The sequence below is a fragment of the Sorex araneus genome, chromosome 3, assembly GCF_027595985.1.
Source record: "Sorex araneus isolate mSorAra2 chromosome 3, mSorAra2.pri, whole genome shotgun sequence".
NCBI classification, from domain to species: domain Eukaryota; kingdom Metazoa; phylum Chordata; class Mammalia; order Eulipotyphla; family Soricidae; genus Sorex; species Sorex araneus.
The window spans coordinates 205,891,063-205,912,631 of record NC_073304.1 but is presented as its reverse complement, the minus strand read 5'-3'; the positions used below and the strand labels follow the sequence as shown (position 1 = coordinate 205,912,631).

The 21,569-nt window shown below is 40.2% G+C and overlaps 1 protein-coding gene across 1 annotated transcript in view; it reads right to left on the bottom strand.

The window, feature by feature from the left end:
* HSF5 (heat shock transcription factor 5) overlaps positions 1 to 21,569 on the bottom strand; it is a 55,509-nt gene that overhangs the window by 14,141 nt on the left and 19,799 nt on the right. Inside the window, exons 3-5 of the mRNA XM_055129815.1 lie at positions 20,234 to 20,331; positions 16,236 to 16,757; positions 14,039 to 14,216 (exon numbers count right to left, since the gene is read on the bottom strand). Of these exons, the coding sequence (XP_054985790.1) occupies positions 14,039 to 14,216; positions 16,236 to 16,757; positions 20,234 to 20,331 (798 nt within the window). The remainder of the gene's footprint in view (positions 1 to 14,038; positions 14,217 to 16,235; positions 16,758 to 20,233; positions 20,332 to 21,569) is intronic.

The following is a 21,569-nucleotide window of genomic DNA, read 5'->3' as shown; positions in this document are numbered from 1 at the left end:
TACTCAGATTGCATCATGAGGAAAATTAACCATTTTGAATTAATTAATTAAAACTGGCAAAGTCACCAGTTAGTTAGTTGGGCATTTTTTATTTGGTTTTCAGTGCCAGAGACTGAACCCAGAGTCTCACAAGGCAAGGCAAATGCTTTAACACTGAACTATATCCCTGGTCCTTAATAAGCTGCTGTTGTTTGTGTTTTGTTTTGTTTTTTCATACTTTATCTGTGGACTACTATAAAATCTAGAATTTAGAAATAAAGGGCTACTATCATTCAAACTAAAATGTTTGGCACTGGCTTAGTAGGCATCTTAGTAGGGGATTAGGACCTAGCAGACTAAAAATGAACTTTGTAATACATATTAAAACATTTGGTAGCCTCCACCAACTTCTTTGCTATCCTGCTATCCCAAGTTAAAGCAGTAGTAAGAGGTGGCTCTCAAGAGAGTCTAAATCTTCTCTCAAGTATTAATAGACAATGGGAAAACCCTTTAGGATCAAGATCAGAATAAGGATATTATCTTCTCAATCAAACCTTCTCTTTTAGGCTATTTCCATATAGGTGCCATTAACTTAAGGGAAGAGAATGGGCAAAATACAAACATTAAATCAAATGCCAGATTTTTTCAGGCTAAAAAAAACACCTAAAATTAGATCTCTGTTGTTCTTTTCTTTTTTCATTTTATTTTTTCTTGGGGGGGGGGAGAGGAGCATACCCAGCAGTGCTCAGGACTCACTCCTGATTCTGCACTCATGGATCACTCATGGAAGGGCTCAGGGTACCATATGGGGTGCTGGGGATTGGTTGATGCTCAAGGGATTAGTTACTGGCTCTGCACTCAGGAATTATTCCTGAGTAATTCCTCCTACCCACTGTACTATTGCTCCGGAGCCTGTATCTTTCTGTACACTTGGCTGGGCTGGATGGTGGACATAAGCTTAACATTTTAAGAAATTGCCAACTACCTAACAGCTTCTCAAAATGATTGTACCATTTTTATTTGTTTGGGGTAGGGGAACTGGTTCATACCCAGATGTGCTCAGCGATACTACTTTTAATTTCCACTACCTTCATCCACACTTCATCTATCATATTTTTTTCACTAAAAAAGTCAAGTATAGGAGCTGGAGCAATAGAACAGCGGGTAGGGCGTTTGCCTTGCATGCGGCCGACCCGGGTTCAATTCCCAGCATCCCATATGGTCCCCTGAGCACTGCCAGGAGTGATTCCTGAGTGCAGAGCCAGGAGTAACCCCTGTGCATTGCCAGGTGTGAACCCCTCAAAAAAAAGTCAGGTATATGTAGTGATGTTTCATTGTAGTTTTAATGTGACTTCCCTGACCATGATAAATATCTCTTCCTGTAGGCCATGTGGGGGAAGGGAGTTGCGGGCTGAATGAGGGCTAGAGACTGAGCACAGCGGCCACTCAACACCTTTATTGCAAACCACAACAGCTAATTAGAGAGAGAAAACAGAAGGGAATGCCTTGCCACAGTGGCAGGGTGGGGTGGGGGGGAGATGGGATTGGGGAGGGTGGGAGGGACACTGGGTTTACGGGTGGTGGAGAATGGGCACTGGTGAAGGGATGGGTTCCAAACTTTGTATGAGGGAAGTATAAGCACAAAAGTGTATAAATCTGTAACTGTACCCTCACGGTGATTCTCTAATTAAAAATAAATAAATTTTAAAAATTAAAAAAAATATATCTCTTCCTGTGCTCATTGTCCATTTGCATTTTTTTGTGATATGTCCTTTTTTTTAGAATTTTTTATTTGATTCTCCTGTTTCCTTTTTTTTTAATTTTATTGAATCACTGTGAATAGTTACAAGCTTTCATGTTTGGGTTACAATCACACAATGATCAAACACCCATCATCTACCAGTGCACATTCCCCACCACGAATATCCTCGGTATACCCCTCTTTCCCACCCTCCCCCTGCCTCCATGGCAGACAATATTCCCCATACTCTCTCTACTTTTGGGCATTATGGCTTGCAACACAGACACTGAGAGGTCATCATGTTTGGTCCATTATCTACTTTGGGCCTACATCTCCCATCCCTACTGATTCCTCCAGCCATCATTTTCGTAGTGATCCCTTCTCTTTTCCATCTGTCTTCTCCCCTCCACTCACGAAGGAGGCTTCCAGCTATGGGGCAATCCTCCTGGCCCTTGTATCTACTGTCGTTGGGTGTCAGCCTCATGTGATGTTATTCTGTACTCCTCAAATGAGTGCAAAGGAGCAAGAAATGTGAAGTGGAACAAGGAAAGCCTCTTCAACAAGTGGTGCTGGGAAAACTGCATAGCTACCTGTAAAAAAATGAACGCTGAGCTCTGTCTAATGCCAGGCACAAAAGTCAGATCAAAATGGATTAAAGACCTCACTATCAGATATGAATCTATAAGGTACATAGAGGAAAATGTAGGCAAAACTGTCCATGACATTGAAGCTAAAAGCATTTTTAAGGATGAAACAGCACTGACCATGCAAGTGGAAGCAAACTTAAACAAATGGAACTACATCAAACTAAGAAGCTTCTGCACTTCAAAAGAAACAGTGATCAAAATACAGAAAGAGCCCACAGAATAGGAGAGAATATTTACCCAATACCCATCTGATAAGGGATTAATATCCAGGATATACAAGACACTAGTAGAATTGTATAAGAAAAAAACCTCCAACCCCATCAAAAAATGGGGAGAAGAAATGAACAGAAAGTTTCCTCAAAAAAGAAATACAAATGGCCAAAAGGCACATGAAGAAAATGCTCCACATCGCTAGTCATCAGGGAGATGCAAATTAAAATAACAATGAGGTATGATCTCACACCACAGAGACTGGCACACATTCAAAAGAACAAAAGCAACCAGTGCTGGTGTGGATGTGGGGGAAAAGGGACGCTCTTTCACTGTTGGTGGGAATGCCGAGTGGTCTAGCCTTTCTGGAAAACAATATGGACAGTCCTTCAAAAACTAGAAATTGAGCTTCCATCTGACCCTGCAATATCACTTCTGGGAATACATCCCAAGGATGCAGAAAAGCATAGTAGAAATGACATCTGTACCTATATGTTCATTGCTAGCACAATAGCCAGAATCTGGAAACAACCCAAGTGCCCTGGAACAGATGACTGGTTAAAGAAACTTTGGTATATCTACACAATGGAATACTATTCAGCTGTTAGGAGAGATGAAGTCATGAAATTTGCTTATAAATGGATAGACATGGAGACTATCATGCTAAGTGAAAAGAGTCAGAAAGAGAGGGACAGACATAAATGTGTCCTTTAACGTTTTGACTGCCCCCCTCTCATTTTTCACTTGCACTGTATGAGTCATTTTTACATTCTACATATGCCATTTGGGAAGATGGAAGTGGCCGCCCAAGCAGAGCTCAGGGACATACTCCCTGACATACTCCGCAGGTCTCACACTGGGTGCTGAGCAGGCGGGGGCTGGGGGGCAGGGGTGGGAGGGTGACACGCCTTCAGGGATCAAACTCAGAAAAATAAATATATGACATGAGCTACCTCCCTGGTACCCGGTCTTTTGTGATATGTGTTGTCATTATTTTCTCCTAGACTGATGTGCCTTCCTTTACATTTTGGGGGAAGGGGGTTGGGCCACACTCAGTGATGCTCAGGGATTACTTGGGGCTCTGCACAGAAGAATTATTCTTTGCAGGCTTGGTCGGCTGCATGCAAGGCAAATGCCTACCAACTGTACTATCATCCCTGACTTTTCAATTTCTGAGTGGTATCTTTTTTTTTTTTTTACTTTTTGAGTCACACCTAGTGATGCACAGGGATTACTCCTGGCTCTGCACTCAGGAATTACTCCAGGCAGTGCTCAGGGGACTATATGGGATGCTGGGAGTTGAACCCAGGTCAGCCTCATGCAAGGCAAACGCCCTACCCGCTGGGCTAACGCTCCTACTCATAAATAATATACACATGTCTTTTATCAATTTGAAAAATTTTCTATTTAGCATCTAAAATTTATTTCCAATGCTTATCTTACATCTCTTTTCATATATATTGCATATTTCATAAGTATAGTCAAGGATTTAAATAATGCATGATGGCTAGCATACTATTCCAATGGGGTATAGCATACTATACCCCAATGAGAGATGGGGACTCAGAGTTTGGGCACACCCAGAGGTGCTCAGGAGCGACCCCTGGTGGTCCTCAGGGTGCCATATGTGGTACCAGGTATCAAACTGGGATTGTGAGGACACAAGGCAATCACCTTACTCCCTGTACTACCTCAACATCCCTGTTGTCATGCTTTATTTTGGAGCCAAACTGGCTGTGTTCAGGGCTTACTCCTGGATCGATACTTGAGGATCACTGCTGGTGGGCTTGGATCACTCCTGGTAGGCTTGGGGAACCATATTGGGTGCTGGAGATTGAAGCTGGGTTGGTCTGTGCAAAGCAAATGCCCCACCCACTGTACTATGGCTCTCATCCCCATGTCTCTTTATTTGTTGAGGTTTGTTTTATGGTGGAGCATACAACATATCCTAATGGATAGCACTATATCATCTGAAATTAACATATATGGGCAGTATCTGTAGTACTCCATAAACGTCAACTAGATCAAGGTGGTTAGTTATATGTTCAGGTCTGCTAAGTCTTTACTGATATTTAGTCTAAATATTCTATCAATTACTTAGAAGTGTTTAAAAAATATCCTATTATGCTAAGAAATTTTATGTTTCTCTCTAACTACAGTCAATATATGCTTTAAGTATTTTGATTATTATTATAGAAAACACATTTACAATTTGTATCCTTCCCTGATGATTTGTTCAACATTATGAAATAGTACTCCTTATAATACTCTTTATCTTAAAGTCTATTTTATCTGATATTAAAACTACTATACTAGGGACTGGAGAGATAGTACACTGGGTAGGCATTTGCCTTGCACATGGCCAACTCTGGTTCAGTCCCCACAGCCTTGAAGGCCATACCTGGCAATGGTAGAGGGACCATCTGGTGTCAGGGATTGAACTGTAGCCTTTCTCCAGGTCCCTTCCACTTATTTTTAATCTATATGCCTCTATAGCCATAGGAGTTTGTTTGTTTTCTCTTTTTCCTCTTTACCTTTTCACTAATACTATCCCCTTTTCTGCCTTCTTTTGTATAATATCTATTGCATCGGTAACTATTCAGGAAATTTCAGTATGTGTCACCAAACCACAGAGTAATCTATATCTTTATTTCAGCTTCCTTCTGCCTGAAGAACATCATATAGAATTTCCTTTAGCATTTATCTGGTATGGTATGTGATCTCATATTTATCTAGAAATATCACTTTTTCTTCATTCATGAAAGATTTTTTTTGCTGCATAGAGAATTCTAAGAATTGCAACTTTCAAGATATTGAAAATATGATTTTGTTCTTTTCTGCCTTCCATTATTGCTGTTCAAAAATAAACTGTTAGTCTAAATCAGTGGTTAGCCGTTATATTAGGTTATATTAGGCCTAGCCTCTGTTTTTGAAAATAATGTCCTACTGAACATAGTTATCATTATTTATTTATATATTCCTATGGTTATTTTTAAGCTATAATGGCAGAATTGAGTAGTTAAAGAAATATGAGGGTTTTTTTTTTTGTTTTTGTTTGTGGACATACCCAGCGATACTCACTGGTTATTACTCCTGGCTCTGCACTCAGGAATTATTCCTGGTGGTACTCAGGAGACCATATGGGTTGCCAGGGACCAAACCTAGTTTGGCTGCTTGCAAGGCAAATGCCCTACCCACCGTACTATCAGTCCGGCCCAAATAAAGATAAGTTTTTCTGGTTCTCTAAAGTTGGGGAAACCCCAGCTGGTCAAGGACATAAGTTTTCAATGCTCCCCTGGAGACTCCCAAAATGCTTTGATTCCCTCTAATACAAAAATCATATGATACTGGCATAAAGCCAGACAAATACAACAATAGACTAAAATAGAGAGACCATAAATAAACCATTAGAGAAGGGGGCCAGCGACTAGTATAGCATTAAGGTGCCTTGCATGCAGCCAACCCAGGTTTGACCCTCAGAATCCCATATGGTCCACCAAGCACTGCCAGGAGTGATTTTTGAGTCCAGAGTCAGAAGTGAGCCCTAAGAATCACCGAGTGTGGCAAAAAACAAACAAACCCAAAAACAACCAAGAAACAACACCATTAGAGAATGGGTAAAGGTCAGGTTTTTCAATCAATGGTGAGGTGAAAACTTAATATCCACATTCATAAGAATGAAGTTAGGCCTCATCTCTCACCATGTGCAAAATATAATTCAAAAGGGTTAAAGACCTAAATGTGAGACCCTACTTGGGAAGGTGGGAGGCACCGGCCCCTCCCACCGCTGCCGAGATGTGACCCCGGGGCCCGCACACGCGTGCGGCTCCTCTGCAGCTGCACGAGCGTGAATCCAGACCCAGCTGAACCAACTTCAACATGGGCAGCTCCTTGCAGATTGTCTCCAGCCAGAGAACTAAGCCGCGGCCCCATGCCCGCCCAGGAGGGGAAAGGTATCTCTCGCGCGCCTGTCCCTTCCCGGGGATGAAGGGCGTGGGGACCGCCATTTAATGACGACCACAGATGGGGTTTACAAGCTTGCAATGATCGAATATCTGGAAGAAATCTCCCTGGACTTAGTTGTTAGTGTACAGAAATACAAAACCACGCGGCCGCTACTGTGGCTGCGCGACCTCATTTCTCTTCACAACAGGTCTGACTCTAGTGGGGTGCTCCTAATAATAATGGTGAGGCTTGTGTTGAGATATTGAATGTAACCAAAGTAAATAGAAAGTAAAGTGAAATTTATCAGTTACAAGGTGGGGGGGGTGCAGGGGTGGGCGGGATGGAAGGTGTACTGTGGTTTTTTTTTTTTTGTCTTCGGTGGTGGGATATGGGCACTGGTGAAGGGATGGTTGTTTCAGCATTGTATGACTAAGACTTAAGCCTGAAAGCATTGTAATTTTCCACATGGTGATTCAATAAAATAAAATTAAAAAAAAATAAATGTGAGACCCTAAACTATGAAACTCATACAAGAACTGGAAATACACCAGGACTTTGATCTTGTCAATGGTTTCTTGGATACAATAAAAAAAAAGCACAAATGAAAGATGAAAAACTTTTATGATACAATCAGTACAATGATTATGAGTAAAATATTAGCTATATTATTAATCTGTAAGTTTGAATGTTATTTATTCTCTATAATCTAACTTTACTGATCTTTATGAGAAAACCAGTTTCACCAAGCTTTCTGTATGGTAAGACATCAGGTCTTCCTAGGGCTGGTGGTGTGGCCCAGGAGAAGACTGCATGCGAGGCCATGAGTTTGATCCCCAGAACCATCAAAAGAGGGGGAAAAAAAGGTACATCACAATATTTTCTTTCCTTTTCTAAATTACCGTCAAAGATTATGCAATTGCACCTTCTCCAGATGGAGTCCTGGCGACACTGAGCTTCTACTAAAATGGCTCTGGTATGTGGGACTGGGGCCATTTCTCCAAACCTTTCCTGATATACAAAAAGCCGCTCAGGAACGGCTCCACCACCCTTGTGCGGCCATTATCCCAGAGGAACAGAAACCAATCTCAGAACGCAGCAGCTGCTGGCAGATATACTCATGGACTGTGAACTAAGCTACAGCCCCGTGCAGCCCAAGGAGGGGAAGGGTTTTTGTCCCTCGGCCTTTTCCCCTTTGCGAAAGCATTGCGACCGACACCTTTCAGAGCCAACTGGACAGAGAGGTAGGAGCCTGCAGTGATGAGGCACGCAGGAAATCTTGAGATGGTGGGGGGGGGGGCGTGGAACTGGTCCTGCCCAAATGAGACCCCAGCAGCCACCCACAAACAGCTCCTCCGCTCCTGAACAGCCATGATCCCAGAGGCACATAAATTAATCTATTGCAGAAATACCTCTGGGCTTAATTACTAAAATACCAGAATCCCAAAACTGGGCGGCTGCTTTTGCGACCGTGCAACATCATATGCTCTGTTATTAACAATAGAAAACATATGATACAATGATGCCATTTCAACAGGTCTGATTGTTGGGGGAGGGGTGGACTCCAAATAATAATAGTGGGTTTCTGTCGGAAATTGAATGTAACCAAAGTAAAGAGAGAGTAAAGTGAAAATCATCTGCCACATAGGCAAGGGGGAGTGGGAGAGGGGGTACGCTAGGGTTCTTGGTGGTGGAACATGTGCACTGGTGAAGGGATGGGTGTTTGATCATTGTATGACTGAGACCTGATCCTGAAAGCCCTGTAACAGTTCTCACAGTGATTCAATGAAAAAAAAAAGGAGGGGGGGGGGAGAAAAAGAAAAAAAATCTGTACTAACTCCTGGGAAAAAAAAAAAGATTATGCAATTGTTTAAACAGTCTTCAGTGATGAGAAATAATAATCTTTGATCTGGATTGTGCCATATAAGCCACCAAAAGTTATAGTGCAGGGGTTGGACCAACAGCACATCGGGTAGGGCATTTGCCTTGCTTGTGGCCGACCCGGGTTTGATTCCCAGCATCCCATATGGTCCACCCAGCACTGCCAGGAGTAATTCCTGAGTACATGAGCCAGGAGTAACCCCTGTGCATCGCCAGGTGTGACCCAAAAAGAAAAAAAAAACTTACAGTGCAAACTAAGTTGAATCACTAAGGTAAGTGATTAAGACAGGTTTTGTTTGTTTTGGGGTCACATCGAAATGCTCAAGGGTTACTCCTGGCACTGCACTCAGGAACTACTCCTGGCAATGCTCAGGAGAACATATGGGATATTGGGAATCAAACCCAGGTCAGCCACATGCAGAAAAAGAACCCTACCTGCTATATTCTCTCTTAGTGAATCTCCGTGAGGGTACAGTTACAGATTTACACATTTTCGTGCTCGTATTTCCCTCATACAATGTTCGAGCACCCATCCCTCCACCAGTGTCCATTCTCTACCACCAATGAACCAAGTATCCCTTCCACCCCCCAATCCTATCCTCCCTCCCCTCCCCACCCCACCTCTGTGGCAGGGCATTCCCTTTTGTTCTCTCTCTCCATTTGGGTGTTGTGGTTCACAATAGGGGTAATGAGTGGCCATCGTGTTCAATCTATAGTCTACTTTCAGCATGCATCTCTCTTCCCAAGCGGGTCCTCTAACCACATTTTACTTGGTGTTCCCTTCTCTATCTGAGCTGCCTTTTCCCCAGCATGTGAGGCCGGCTTCCAAGCCATGGAGCGAACCTCCTGGTACTTATTTCTACTATTCTTGGGTGTTAGTCTCCTACTCTGTTATTTTATATTCCACAGATGAGCACAATATTTCTATGTCTATCTCTTTCTGACTCATTTCACTTAGCATGATACTTTCCATGTTGATCCACTTATATGCAAAGTTCACAACTTGATCTTTTCTAACAGCTCCATAGTATTCCATTGTATAGATGTACCAAAGTTTCTTCAACCAGTCATCTATTCTCGGGCACTTGGTTTTTTTTTCCAGATTCTGGCTATTGTAAACAGTGCTGCGATGAATATATAAGTGCAGATGTCATTTCAACTATACTTTTTTATTTCTCTGGGATATATTCCCAGAAGTGGTATTGCTGGGTCAAATGGGAGCTCAATTTCTAATTTTTTGAGAAGCATCCATATTGTTTTCCAAAAGGGCTGAACCAGTTGGCATTCCCACCAACAGTGTAGAAGGGTCCCTTTCTCCTCACATTCTCTCCAACAGCAGTTGCTTTTGTTCTTTTGGATGTCTCTGTGGTGTATGTTGGTATCTCATAATTGTTTTGATCTGCATCTCCCTAATGATTAGTGATGAAGAGCATTTTTTCATGTGTCTTTTGCCATTCGTATCTCTTCCTTGGGAAAGTTCTGTTCATTTCTTCACCCCATTTTCTGATGGGGTTGGATGTTTTCTCCTTGTAGAGTTAAACCAGTGCCTTATATACCCTTGATATCACTCCTTATTGTATGGGTATTGGGTGAATATCCTTTCCCATTCTGTAGGTTGTCTTTCTATTCTGGTCACTGTATCTTTTGTGGTGCAGAAGCTTCTTAGTTTAATATAGTCCCATTTGTTTATCTCTGTTTCCATTTGGCTGATCAGTTGCATGTCATCTTTGAAGATACCTTTAGCTTCAATATCGTGGAGGGTTTTGCCAACTTTGTCTTCAATGTACTTTATGGATTGTGGTCTGATGTTGAGGTCTTTAATCCATTTTGATCTGACTTTTGTGCATGGTGTTAGGTCGAGGTCTAAGCCCATTCTTTTGCATGTGGTTGTCCAGTTGTGCCAGCACCATTTGTTAAAGAGGCTTTACTTGCTCTACTTCACATTTCTTGCTCCCTTATCAAAGATTAGATGATCATACATTTGGGGTTGTGTGTAGGGATATTCCACCCTGTTCCATTGGTCTGAGGCTTTGTCTTTATTCCAGTACCATGCTGTTTTAATTGTTACTGCTTTGTAGCAAAGTTTGAGGTTGGGGAGGGTGATACCTCCCATCATCTTTTCCTCAAGAATTGTTTTAGCTATCCGTGGGCGTTTGTTGTTCCATATGAATTTCAGGATTGCTTGATCCATTTCTTTGAAGAATTTCATGGGTATCTTTATGGGGATCGCATTGAATCTGTATAATGCTTTGGGGAATATTGAATTTTGACAATGTTGATTCTCCCTATCCATGAGCATGGAATATGTTTCCATCTTCTCATGTCCTCTTTTATTTCGTGGAGTAGCATTTTATAGTTTTCTTTGTAGAGGTCCTTTACTTCCTTCATTAAGTTGATTCCGAGGTACTTGATTTTCTGGCGCACGATTGTGAATGGGGTTGCTTTTTTCATGTCCCTTTCCTCTGTCTCATTGTTTGCATATATGAAGGCCATGGATTTTTGGGTATTGATTTTATAGCCTGCGATTTTACTGTACAAGTCTATTGTTTCTAAGAGTTTCTTAGTAGAGGCTTTAGGCTTCTCTAGATATAGTATCATATCATCTGCAAATAGTGAGAGTTTGATTTCTTCCTTTCCTATCTGGATGCTCTTAATATCTTTTTCTTGCCTAACAGCTATTGCAAGTAGCTCCAGTACTATATTGAACAGAAGTGGTTAGAGTGGGCATCCTTGTCTTGTCCCTGATCTTAGGGGAAAGGTAAGACTGCTTTTAATAAAGTGTTTCTATAGAAGGAATTCTATGACTTGAACAATAGCTATTCTTTGTTAAAAATAATAATATCGCGGGCTGGAGCGATAGCACAGTGGGTAGGGCGTTTGCCTTGCACGCGGCCGACCCGGGTTCGATTCCCAGCATCCCATATGGTCCCCTGAGCACCGCCAGGAGTGATTCCTGAGTGCAAAGCCAGGAGTAACCCCTGTGCATCGCCAGGTGTGACCCAAAAAGGAAAAAAAAATAATATCGGGGCACAGCGGGTAGGGCATTTGCCTTGCACTCGGCCAACCCGGGTTCGATTCTCAGCATCCCATATGGTCCCCTGAGCACTGCCAGGGGTGATTCCTGAGTGCAGAGCCAGGAGTAACCTCTGTGCATTGCCGGTGTGACCCAAAAAGCAAAAAATAATAATAATAAATAAAAAATAAAAATAATAATATCACAATTAGTTTACTTTTCAGAGTGATTATCAGAGAAGTTATAAACATTTTTCAAAATTTTATAGGTAAAACATTCTGAGTCTACCCAAATTTTCTACCTCTAACAAGCACTTAGTTTAAGGATACTAAAGTTGTCCATTGAAGACTTTGATGACTTTATTGATGACTTTATTGGAACATACGTTGATATATTATCCAACCAAACATGTATTACTAGGTGCCATTATTTTCTTAAGAAAATTACTTTGGATCCAAAGAGATGGTAAATGCAGGCTTTGCATGCCAGAGGCCCAAGTCTGATCCTGGCACTGCATGGTGTTCTTCACGCTCTGCTTGGTTCCCCAAGCATCACCAGCAGCCAGCCCCCAGCACACAGTCAGGAATAGAGCCATCAAGCATCACCAGGTATGACCCCCCCCCAAAAAAAAGATTGTCTTTCTCTGAAAATAGTAGAATGAACAATATGTGCCTAAAAGAATAACTCCTACAAATCAAAAGGAAAACAATGTGGTACACAATCATACTTTACAACATCTTTATGATGTGCTCAGGATAATGTCTTTAATGCTTATCTAAATTTTTTTTTTGCATGCCTCAGTCTTGGGGAATTCCTTCTCGTTCGATAGCCTGTTATTAAGAGAAGAAGTGTACCGAGGGGCAGAAAAATAGTACAATGGGTAGGGCACTTGCCTTGCACCTGGGTGACCTCGGTTCAATCCCCAGTGCTCTGACCCCATCCTGATGATGGAATGCAGGGAGGGAGGGAAAGGGATAGGGAGGAGGGAGAGAAGGGGTGAGGGGGAGAGAGGGGAGAGAGAGACAGAGACAGAGAACAAGTACATTTCTGATTACAAACTCTTCGGAGCCAGACAAATAGCAGGGTTAAGGTGATTTCATGTGGCCAATCCAGGTTGGATCCCTAGCACCACATGGTTCCCTGGAGCAGCCCCAAAGCACAGAACTGCAGAACCAGGAGTGGTTTCCATGTCTGAGTGTGGCCCAAACCTTCCCCTCAAAAAATAAAATTACTACAAAGTCTTTGGCATCTGAAGACAGTTATTAAATCACCCTCCACCTTTGTCTTCTCGTAAGTAATGCAAATTCCTCGGCTGTTATTGAAATATGTTCTATTTTACTGAAAGCAAAAATGGTTACATCCAGGAAGATTCACAGGCAGCTGCATTATTCCAGGAAGGCCTGGTTGCCACTGGCCCAAGATCTCTGGACCCTAGGCAGATGGGGGCAGACAGTCTCCTCCCTAACAAAGGCCTCGCATTCCACCCACCCACATCTGGCTCCCCCCCCCCCATCCCCCGCATTGCCAGAGAAATGACCCAGTTTCACGACTGATCTCAGAAAGGTCAGAGTCACCTGCAGTTGATCATCCCAGCTCCAAAACCCCTGGAGATAGCAGCCAAATAGGTGGCTGCACAACACCTTTAAACTTCACAGAGTGTACAGCCCAGGAGAAATAAAAACATTAGATGGGGAAATTGAGTGGAAGCCCACTATCTCAATGAGTGAAAACAGTAACACAGAAGGTACAACTCACACCTAATATTTCAGTAAATCCTCAGGTCATGACTTTAGCAACACCATTACAAAACACACGTAGTAATTAAGCAATATAAAGTTCATTAATTAGTACCTACTAGGGGAGCAGGCTTGGAGGGTGGTTACAAAACTAGGGACATTGGTGAAGGGAAGGGCACATTGATGGGACTGGTGTTGAAATACTGAACACCTGAAACAACTGGATTGTGAACAACTTTGTAAATCATGGTGTTTACATATAGTTTTAAAAAAATCTTTACTTAGGCAGCTCAGATAGAGAAGGGAACACCAAACAAAATGTGGTTGGAGGCCACGCAGGGGAAGGGTGAAGTATGCTAAATGTAGACTAGAGACTGAACACAATGGCCACTCAACACCTTTATTGCAATCCACAACACCTAATTAGAGAGAGAGAACAAAAGGGAATACCCTGCCACAGTGGCAGGGGAGGGTGGGGGGAGATGGGATTGGGTGGGTGGGAGGGATGCTGGGTTTATTTCTGGTGGAGAATGGGCACTGGTGAAGGGATGGGTTCTCGAACTTTGTATGAGGGAAACATGAGCATGAAAATGTATAAACCTGTAACAGTACCCTCACTGTGACTCACTAATAAATAAATTAAAAATATAAAAATAAAATAAAAAATCTTTATTTTTTTAGATTTATTTTTATATACAATATTAGAAAAATAATTTCTCTACCTTACAAAAATAATTGATAAAAAAAGAAGTTAAAACTACAGTTATCTAAAAAGCAATGAGATAACAATTATAAATGATGAATATAATTAAGACCCATAAAAACTCATTCATATACAATTTTACACTGTGGTTCTACTTCCAGCATTCCAGAGCTCAAAAATTCTTACCAGGGGACTTTCCTTGCTGTGAGTTGCTTCTTCGCTCTCTGTTTCTGGCTGGGGTGGATACACTTGTGTCTTTACTAGGCTTGCTAGCAGGCCCCATTTCTGAAATAAGGTATCCCATCTGTTCTGAAGGCAAGATATTTTCAGGCGGATTGGACGGGCATTTTATACTGGCATCCACCTAAAATATTAAACCAACACATTATTATGAATTACCCCAAAATCTCTACTAGAAGTTATAAAGGAGTTCTATTGCAAAAACATGATCCAATAAACATTTGTTAGGTTTTTCATATTTCTGATTAATACTATCTTTGATTTTGTGAAGCTTATCTGAGCATTGAGTAAAATGCATGTTTCCCTACACACAACAAACCATTCTACAGAAGGCTCTAAAACACTTGCTGATAGTCAGAGGAAGACTCGCCACAGAGTTTATTGATTTTTCTAGTATACACATAAATTTACAATTGGTGACCACTACTATTTTTTCCACATAGACCACTACTATACATTACTATACTATTCCTTCCATAAGATTTTTTCCTCCTGTAAGTGATAATAAAATGACCAGAGGAATAATCCTGTTGAATGGTGCCAGCTAGGCTATGGAAACTTTGTTCTGCTGTGTATTCTTTGTCTAAGTGAGGCCCTCAAAACTGTATAAACTTCAGTCCTAATAAATTCTTGCTTACTAGTCTACTTATTAGATAGGAGCCTTTCTTGGATTTCCTGTTTCCTTTGAAATGTCCAATACCTGCAACAGGTGACAAATTTCTGAAATACTCTATTTATAAATTTATTTTAAAATAATTTGATATTTTAAAACCTAATTAAAATATTTTAACTATCATTTTAAAAGAATAAAATTCTACTAGAAATATAAAATATAACCAAATTATGATGCTAAATATTTAAAGAAAATTTACTGGAGCGATAGCACAGCGGGTAGGGCTTTTGCCTTGCACGCGGCCAACCCAGGTTCGATTCCCAGCATCCCATATGGTCCCCTGAGCACCGCCAGGAGTGGTTCCTGAGTGCAGAGCCAGGAGTAACCCCTGTGCATCTCGAGGTGTGACCCAAAAAGCAAAAAAAAAAAGAAAAAGAAAAAGAAAATTTACTGTGTGAATGCAATTTAAGGTACAAAATTTAAATTTGACAATGAAGTAATAAAAACAAATTTTGTGTTCTTCCCATAAGAACATTTGAAATACAGTAAGTCTATCTTTAATCTACTGAATATACAATATTATTTTGACATATAATTAATACACTGTTTTCCAACCGTTAAACTTTTAAAAGTGAGTTGTGAAAAACCTTAAGACATATGGTTCTAACATTAGAGTTAATGGCCAGATCGACAATACATCAGGTCGGGTGCTAGCCTCAAACACAGCTGACCCAGATTCGATCCCCAGTACCCTATATGGTCCCCCAGGCACAGCCAGGAGTTAGCCCTGAGTACTGCCAGATGTGGCCCAAAAGGCATGGGACAAAAAAAAAAACCACATATACCAGACTAATATTTAAAAAATTAAAAGTAGAAAAAATACTTAATACATAGGCAGTAATTTGAATAAATATTTTCATTTTTTTAGAAGCACTTTTTATTTAGAAGCAAAGTTTAGTCTTTTTCTGGCCTTAAACTGAAAGCAATAATTAGCCTCTCTACCTTCAGAGTAAGTCTCTCAAACCAGTCAGAGCTCTGCTTTAGGAATGCAAGTATCAGTAAAAAAAATGTTCAAACACAGTATGCTCATGAGTCAAATTAGAATTCAATAACTCTATAAGAAAGTATTAAAAAAATAAAACCTCCAGCCACATTTCTAGCTTCATGCAACAGATGACCAGAGAAATCCTGGTATTATCTGATATTATTATATACACTATCCCTTCTTTGTGGCATTATTTTAGCAGACAGGCCCAGCCAGTCCATTCAGATATGGAAAGAAAGTCAAGTGATGCTTTCAAACTAATTTTCCATCACAACGACTTCAGACCACATCGAGAGAAGACACCTGGAAGTCAAGGTTACTTATTTCTGAATCTTTCAGGCAGTACCACAGGGACGGGATCCATCTGCAAAGCTTAACTTGCACCCCCTCCAAATAAAATCTCATCAAACTCTCCCCTACATGGTCTTTAGCAAGAAGCATGAGGGACTATGAGATTTATTCAGATTTTTATTTTGTACCCTTACCTGGTGTGTGCTGAATGGCAGCCCTTCCTGCACAAAAACTACTGATGATGGAGATGGATTATGACTTAGCTGCTCCTTCAGTTTGACATGAGCTTGTTGGAGAGCAGCAGATTCCTGCACTGCTGTATTTTCAACAGGCTGAGCTGTGTGGATGGTATAGATGTACTCAGGTGACTGTGGCAGAGAGCAGGTAATTGCTTGTTCTGTTCCAACCACAAAAGATGTAATATCTGAGCCTACAGGAGTAAGAGGCTCCAGCTGGCTGGCCTGACTCGTGGCAGACGGGTTGCTGCTGTTTGAATTAGCTAGGATATGTTGGCCTCTGTTAGACTGAGATGTTGGACACTGATTTTCGACAGGCTCCACCTTTACCATCTCCAATTTAGGGGAGGAATGCAACTCATCTACTATCTGAAAAACAGCCTCTAGATTTACTTCTGTCTTTTTATTTTCATCAGTAGCACTGCAAGGCCAATTAGAAGGCAGAAATTCAACTGGATAGGAGGATTGCATTGGAGGATTCTGAGAAAAGAGAAAACAGGACTGTTTGGATAGAAAATCAAATAAGATTAGGAGGAAAGCAACAACACTTAATGCTGATGAATGCTAAATATAAATAGAATAAACTTAAAGCTCATCAAGAAGATGGGAATGCCAGATTCTCCGCAATGGTGGCTTCAATTATACTGTTGGCATTTACTTAGCAGCTATTATATGTCAACCAGATAAAATATCTATATACCAAAAATTTCCCATTACAGTTGAAAACACATCACTCATGGGGTGAGGCAGGTAGCTTAAAGGGCTGGAGCGCATGCTTTGTAAGTAGAAGGCTGGTTCTATCCCTCTATCCCCAGCGCTGAATGTTCTCCAAGCACCACACTGGGAGGAGTTCCAATGCACCAAAACAGAACTAATAATGATAACTAATTAAAAACAAACAAAAATATCACTTGTATTTTTCATATACTATTTAGTAGTGTAGTGAGGTAATTTCAAACACCAATTATTCTATAGATTCTGGGGAAGGTATGGATAGTCTGGCCCAAATGATCTGTGGGAAAATGTATGTAACAGCAAATATTCTTTGTTCCTGAGATTATTTTCTCAACAGATTAAAAGTAGCTGTCATTTTTAGACTGATATATTGAAGAGGTACTCTCTCACAGATTAGGTTTCCTTTCAAAGCTATGAACATAAATCACTTATTAAATATGTAAAAAGCTAATTTTGCCAAATGCAAAGTTTTGCAAAGATTATGTATTTAACAAATATTATCTCACATTATAAACACAAAATACATATTTACAATCTGAGATAATTATGATTAAACTCGCTAGGATTAAAATAGTCCATAGGCTGGAGAGCAAGTACAGGAGGTAAGATTTTTCTCTTGCATTGTCAACCCCAATTTAATCCCCAGAACTGCTGATGGTCCCCTGAGCACTGCCAGGGCACTCCTGAGCACAGAGACAGAAATAGCCCATGAACACCACTGGGTGTAGCCCAAAAATGAAAAATTAAATAAAAATAAAACATGCCATAAGTTAATGTTATAAGACACTATAATAATTGTGTATTAATGACTTGAATATTTGCTCGAGCGGGCACCAGTAATGTCTCCATAGTGAAACTTGTTGTTACTGTTTTTGGCAGACCAAATACACCACAGGTAGCTTGCCAGGCTCTGCCATGCAGGGGGGGGGGGGGCGGGGTGAGATACTCTCAGTAGCTTGCGGGCTCTCCGAGAGGGAAGAAGGAATCAAACCAAAGTATTATATATATGTCCCTTATAACATTTAATTTTTTTTCTTTTTGGGTCATACCTGGCGATGCACATGGGCTACTTCTGGCTCTGCACTCAGGAATTACGCCTGGCGGTACTCAGGGGACCATATGGGATGCTGGGAATCGAACCCTGGTCAGCCACATGCAAGACAAATGCCCTACCCACTGTTCTATCACTCGAGCCCCATAACATTTAATTCTTTCAGTAGGTCTGTGAAATGTGATTGTTTCCAGTTCAGTAAAATTTTGCAAGTTATCCAAAATCACAATGAAATAATTTGAGGGAGTCAGATTTCAAACCCAGGTTTCACGCCTCAAGAGCTCTTGCTCTTAACCCATACCATTACATTCACCATTATCACACTCTCACCAATATTGATAAGCCAAATAAACTAACATTTATTTTCAGAATGGCCTCTAAAATGTTCCCTTTTATTCCACTAAAAAAAAAAATTATGTGGCACTGGATTAGTACAGCAAGTAAGGACTTTTATAAGCTGACCCAGGTTCGAACCCCAGCATCCCATTTGGTCCCCTGGGCACTGCTAGGAATGATTTCTGTGTGTAGTCAGGAGTAAGTCCTGAGAATTGCCAACTGTGGCCGCAAAACCAAAAACAAATTTTTTAATAAAAAAATTATGTGTACTGATCTGTATTTTCTTATAGTGAACATGTATTATCTTTATATTAAGGTTTTTCAAATATGTTTTAAATGGTTTATTTAAATATAAATGCAGATCTGGAGTGATAGTACAGAAGGTAGGGCACTTGTCTTACACACAGTCAACCTGGATTTGAACCTTGGAATTCCATATGGTCCTGTGAGCATCACCATGAGTGATCCTTAAGTGCAGAGCCAAGACTAAGCCCTGAATTATAAAGACATAAGTAATATCACAGTATCTGTAGTGTGTATCTATGTATCAGGGAAACGTCTGGATCACTAACAAGTGCATTTAATTCATGAAACTGTGAAATATAGAGATATGTAGATATGCTTACACACATGTGTATGTGTTCTTCTAATGAAGATGAAAGACTTAAATACCATTGCCCAGTGTTATTTGACATTCAAAATGTCCAACTAATGTGGTTTGGTGGTAGAGAGTCTGCCTTGCAGGTATGAGGCCCTGGATTTGATCTCTAGTATTGAAAATATAAAGGTCTAAGTAGGGGCCAAGGAGATTCCTGGCACTGCATGCCCCCACTGACGGGAACAGCCAGATGTAGCCCTAGAAGCACCCCCAGCACACTAGATCTAAGAAGCACCTCACTGCTAGGCCGTGAGTTAAACTCAAGCATTGTGGTCGATGCATTGACCCTGGGAAACCCAAACAATGCTCAGAAAACCCTCCCAGGGTGAAAAATGTCCAACAACGTTCCCTTGCTCTCAATCTATATTCTTCAAATAACAAAAGGGTTATAATTTAACTTCCCATGTAGAAGTTATAGAAAAATAAAGGAATGTTCTTTTGAGTATTGGACTGACACTCACAAGATATTTTCTTAGGAATGGAAGCTCTCTCAGCTAGATAATATCAGAGACAAACACAAAATCCCATCTTTCGGCAATTAAATCACAAAACATGGATTAAATCTTATTTCACAAAAAGCAATTTAAAATATTTAAATCAAAGCACTTATTTCTAATAAATGAGAAGATAATTAAGGGCCTTTGTTTACAACATGGGATCTAAATTTAGGTGAAGGGAACCATCACTTCAGTTTCTTAATTTTGACATCATCCTTCCTTCCTCCTTAAAAAAAAAGACGGACCATATTAGAAAAATTTTTCATTTGGTAACATAAGTACTTGTAGAGTTTATCTAGTATTGATTCTACCATGTAAGAGTTTACAACAGTATTGTTCAACTTAATTTTCAACAATGATGAAAATATTCTCTGCCTACAGAGATTTTTGGTGGCCACTAGACTATGAGCTGAGCACTTGAAATGTAGCTGGTGTGACAGAGAAATAAACTAAATTAAAGTTAAAGAGCCACATATGGCTAGTGGCTCCAATATTAGACAGTACAAAACTAAAATTGTCAAACATCTTTTATATTTTTTTAATTGAACAAAATTTAGGCCATAATTACAACTTACCCTGGCTTCTCATAAAGATCAATGTACACTCTAAAATTCCACAAGGCCAATAATAGCTCACGTAAAGGACAGAGTATGTCTGTCTACTGTTCCACAAATCTTACCTGGAAGTAGTTGCAGTGAGCATAGGAAGAGGCAGTGGGAGTGACACAACTACTTAGAGCATCCATGTGGGTAGGAGGCGAGCAGCACTGTAGCACAGCTGGAACAAATCCAAAGACAGACATACCATCAACCGAAAGAAGCTCCCCGCAGTATTCAACATGTTCCCCTCCTTCAACTTGGAAAGGAGAAATCCCACAAGTATCCCCTCATGGCTCTAATCAACTTGCATTTTGTCCAGTGAGGTATTGTTATTTGTTGAAAACAGAGAAACTAATTTTAGAAGGTCATGTTTACTTTTGTAAATTATTTCTTTAGCACCCACACCTTTTTCTATAACCAAACACATATTGAAATTAATTTCGTTTTGTTGAAAAGATAAAAGCATTTGGAACTCTAAAATATTTCAATCATTTAGTAGTCATAACCATTTGAGGGAGGAGGTGTTTTTAGGGATAAAATAAGTAAACTCTCCAAATATTACTAACGTTAAACAACCAGTGATCTGTGCAAAAACAAAATGCTTGAGTTATTGAGATAGTTGGGCCAGAAACATGGAACTCAGAGCTATACTGTCTGGCTTCAGAGGCCAGCTCTAAACGGTTGACAATCTGTGTAAAATTGAGCATGATTAGTGTATTTGAGGCTCAGTTCTTGCATCCCATTAAAATAAAAATAACAGTAGTGAATAGTACTCATCTAAGATAACCGTTGTGAGGTATAAATGAATTAATCTGCAAAAAGCACTGAGAAAAGTACTACCATACAAGTAATCAATGAACATCAGCTTATTATTTTCACTGATGAAAGAAACTTTCCAAACTTTCCCTTTATAGGTAGAATACCATGAAACAACTGAGCTCTATGCACGGGGACAATTATACTTACAGATGCAGTCTACTATTAAGTTGAATCTCCTCTTTCCCAGAGTGAGACTCTCTAGAATGAATGAGAACCAGTTAAGACAGCACACCTTTGGATTAAACAGAGGATGACATTTGCACCAATCATGTTCCAGGCACAGAACTAGGTGCTGTATGCATATTATGTAATGTAAATGATTTAATCCAAATGATGAATTGTATGAGCTACTAACATTACTTTAAAAAATAATAAAGTTAAAGCTCAAAGATGTTAAATAATTGGTAAAAGTCACAAAATTGACAGTGATAAGACAGAAATCAAACTCCACAGTGCACAGTCTTAAATATATCACAATTCCCTAAACTTTCCGTATTTCTAAAATCATTTTAATTAAAATTCCATGTTCTACATGTTTCTAATTTATCGATATCTAAACTTATATAAAGTTTTATTGACTTTAATTTTTTATTGTTC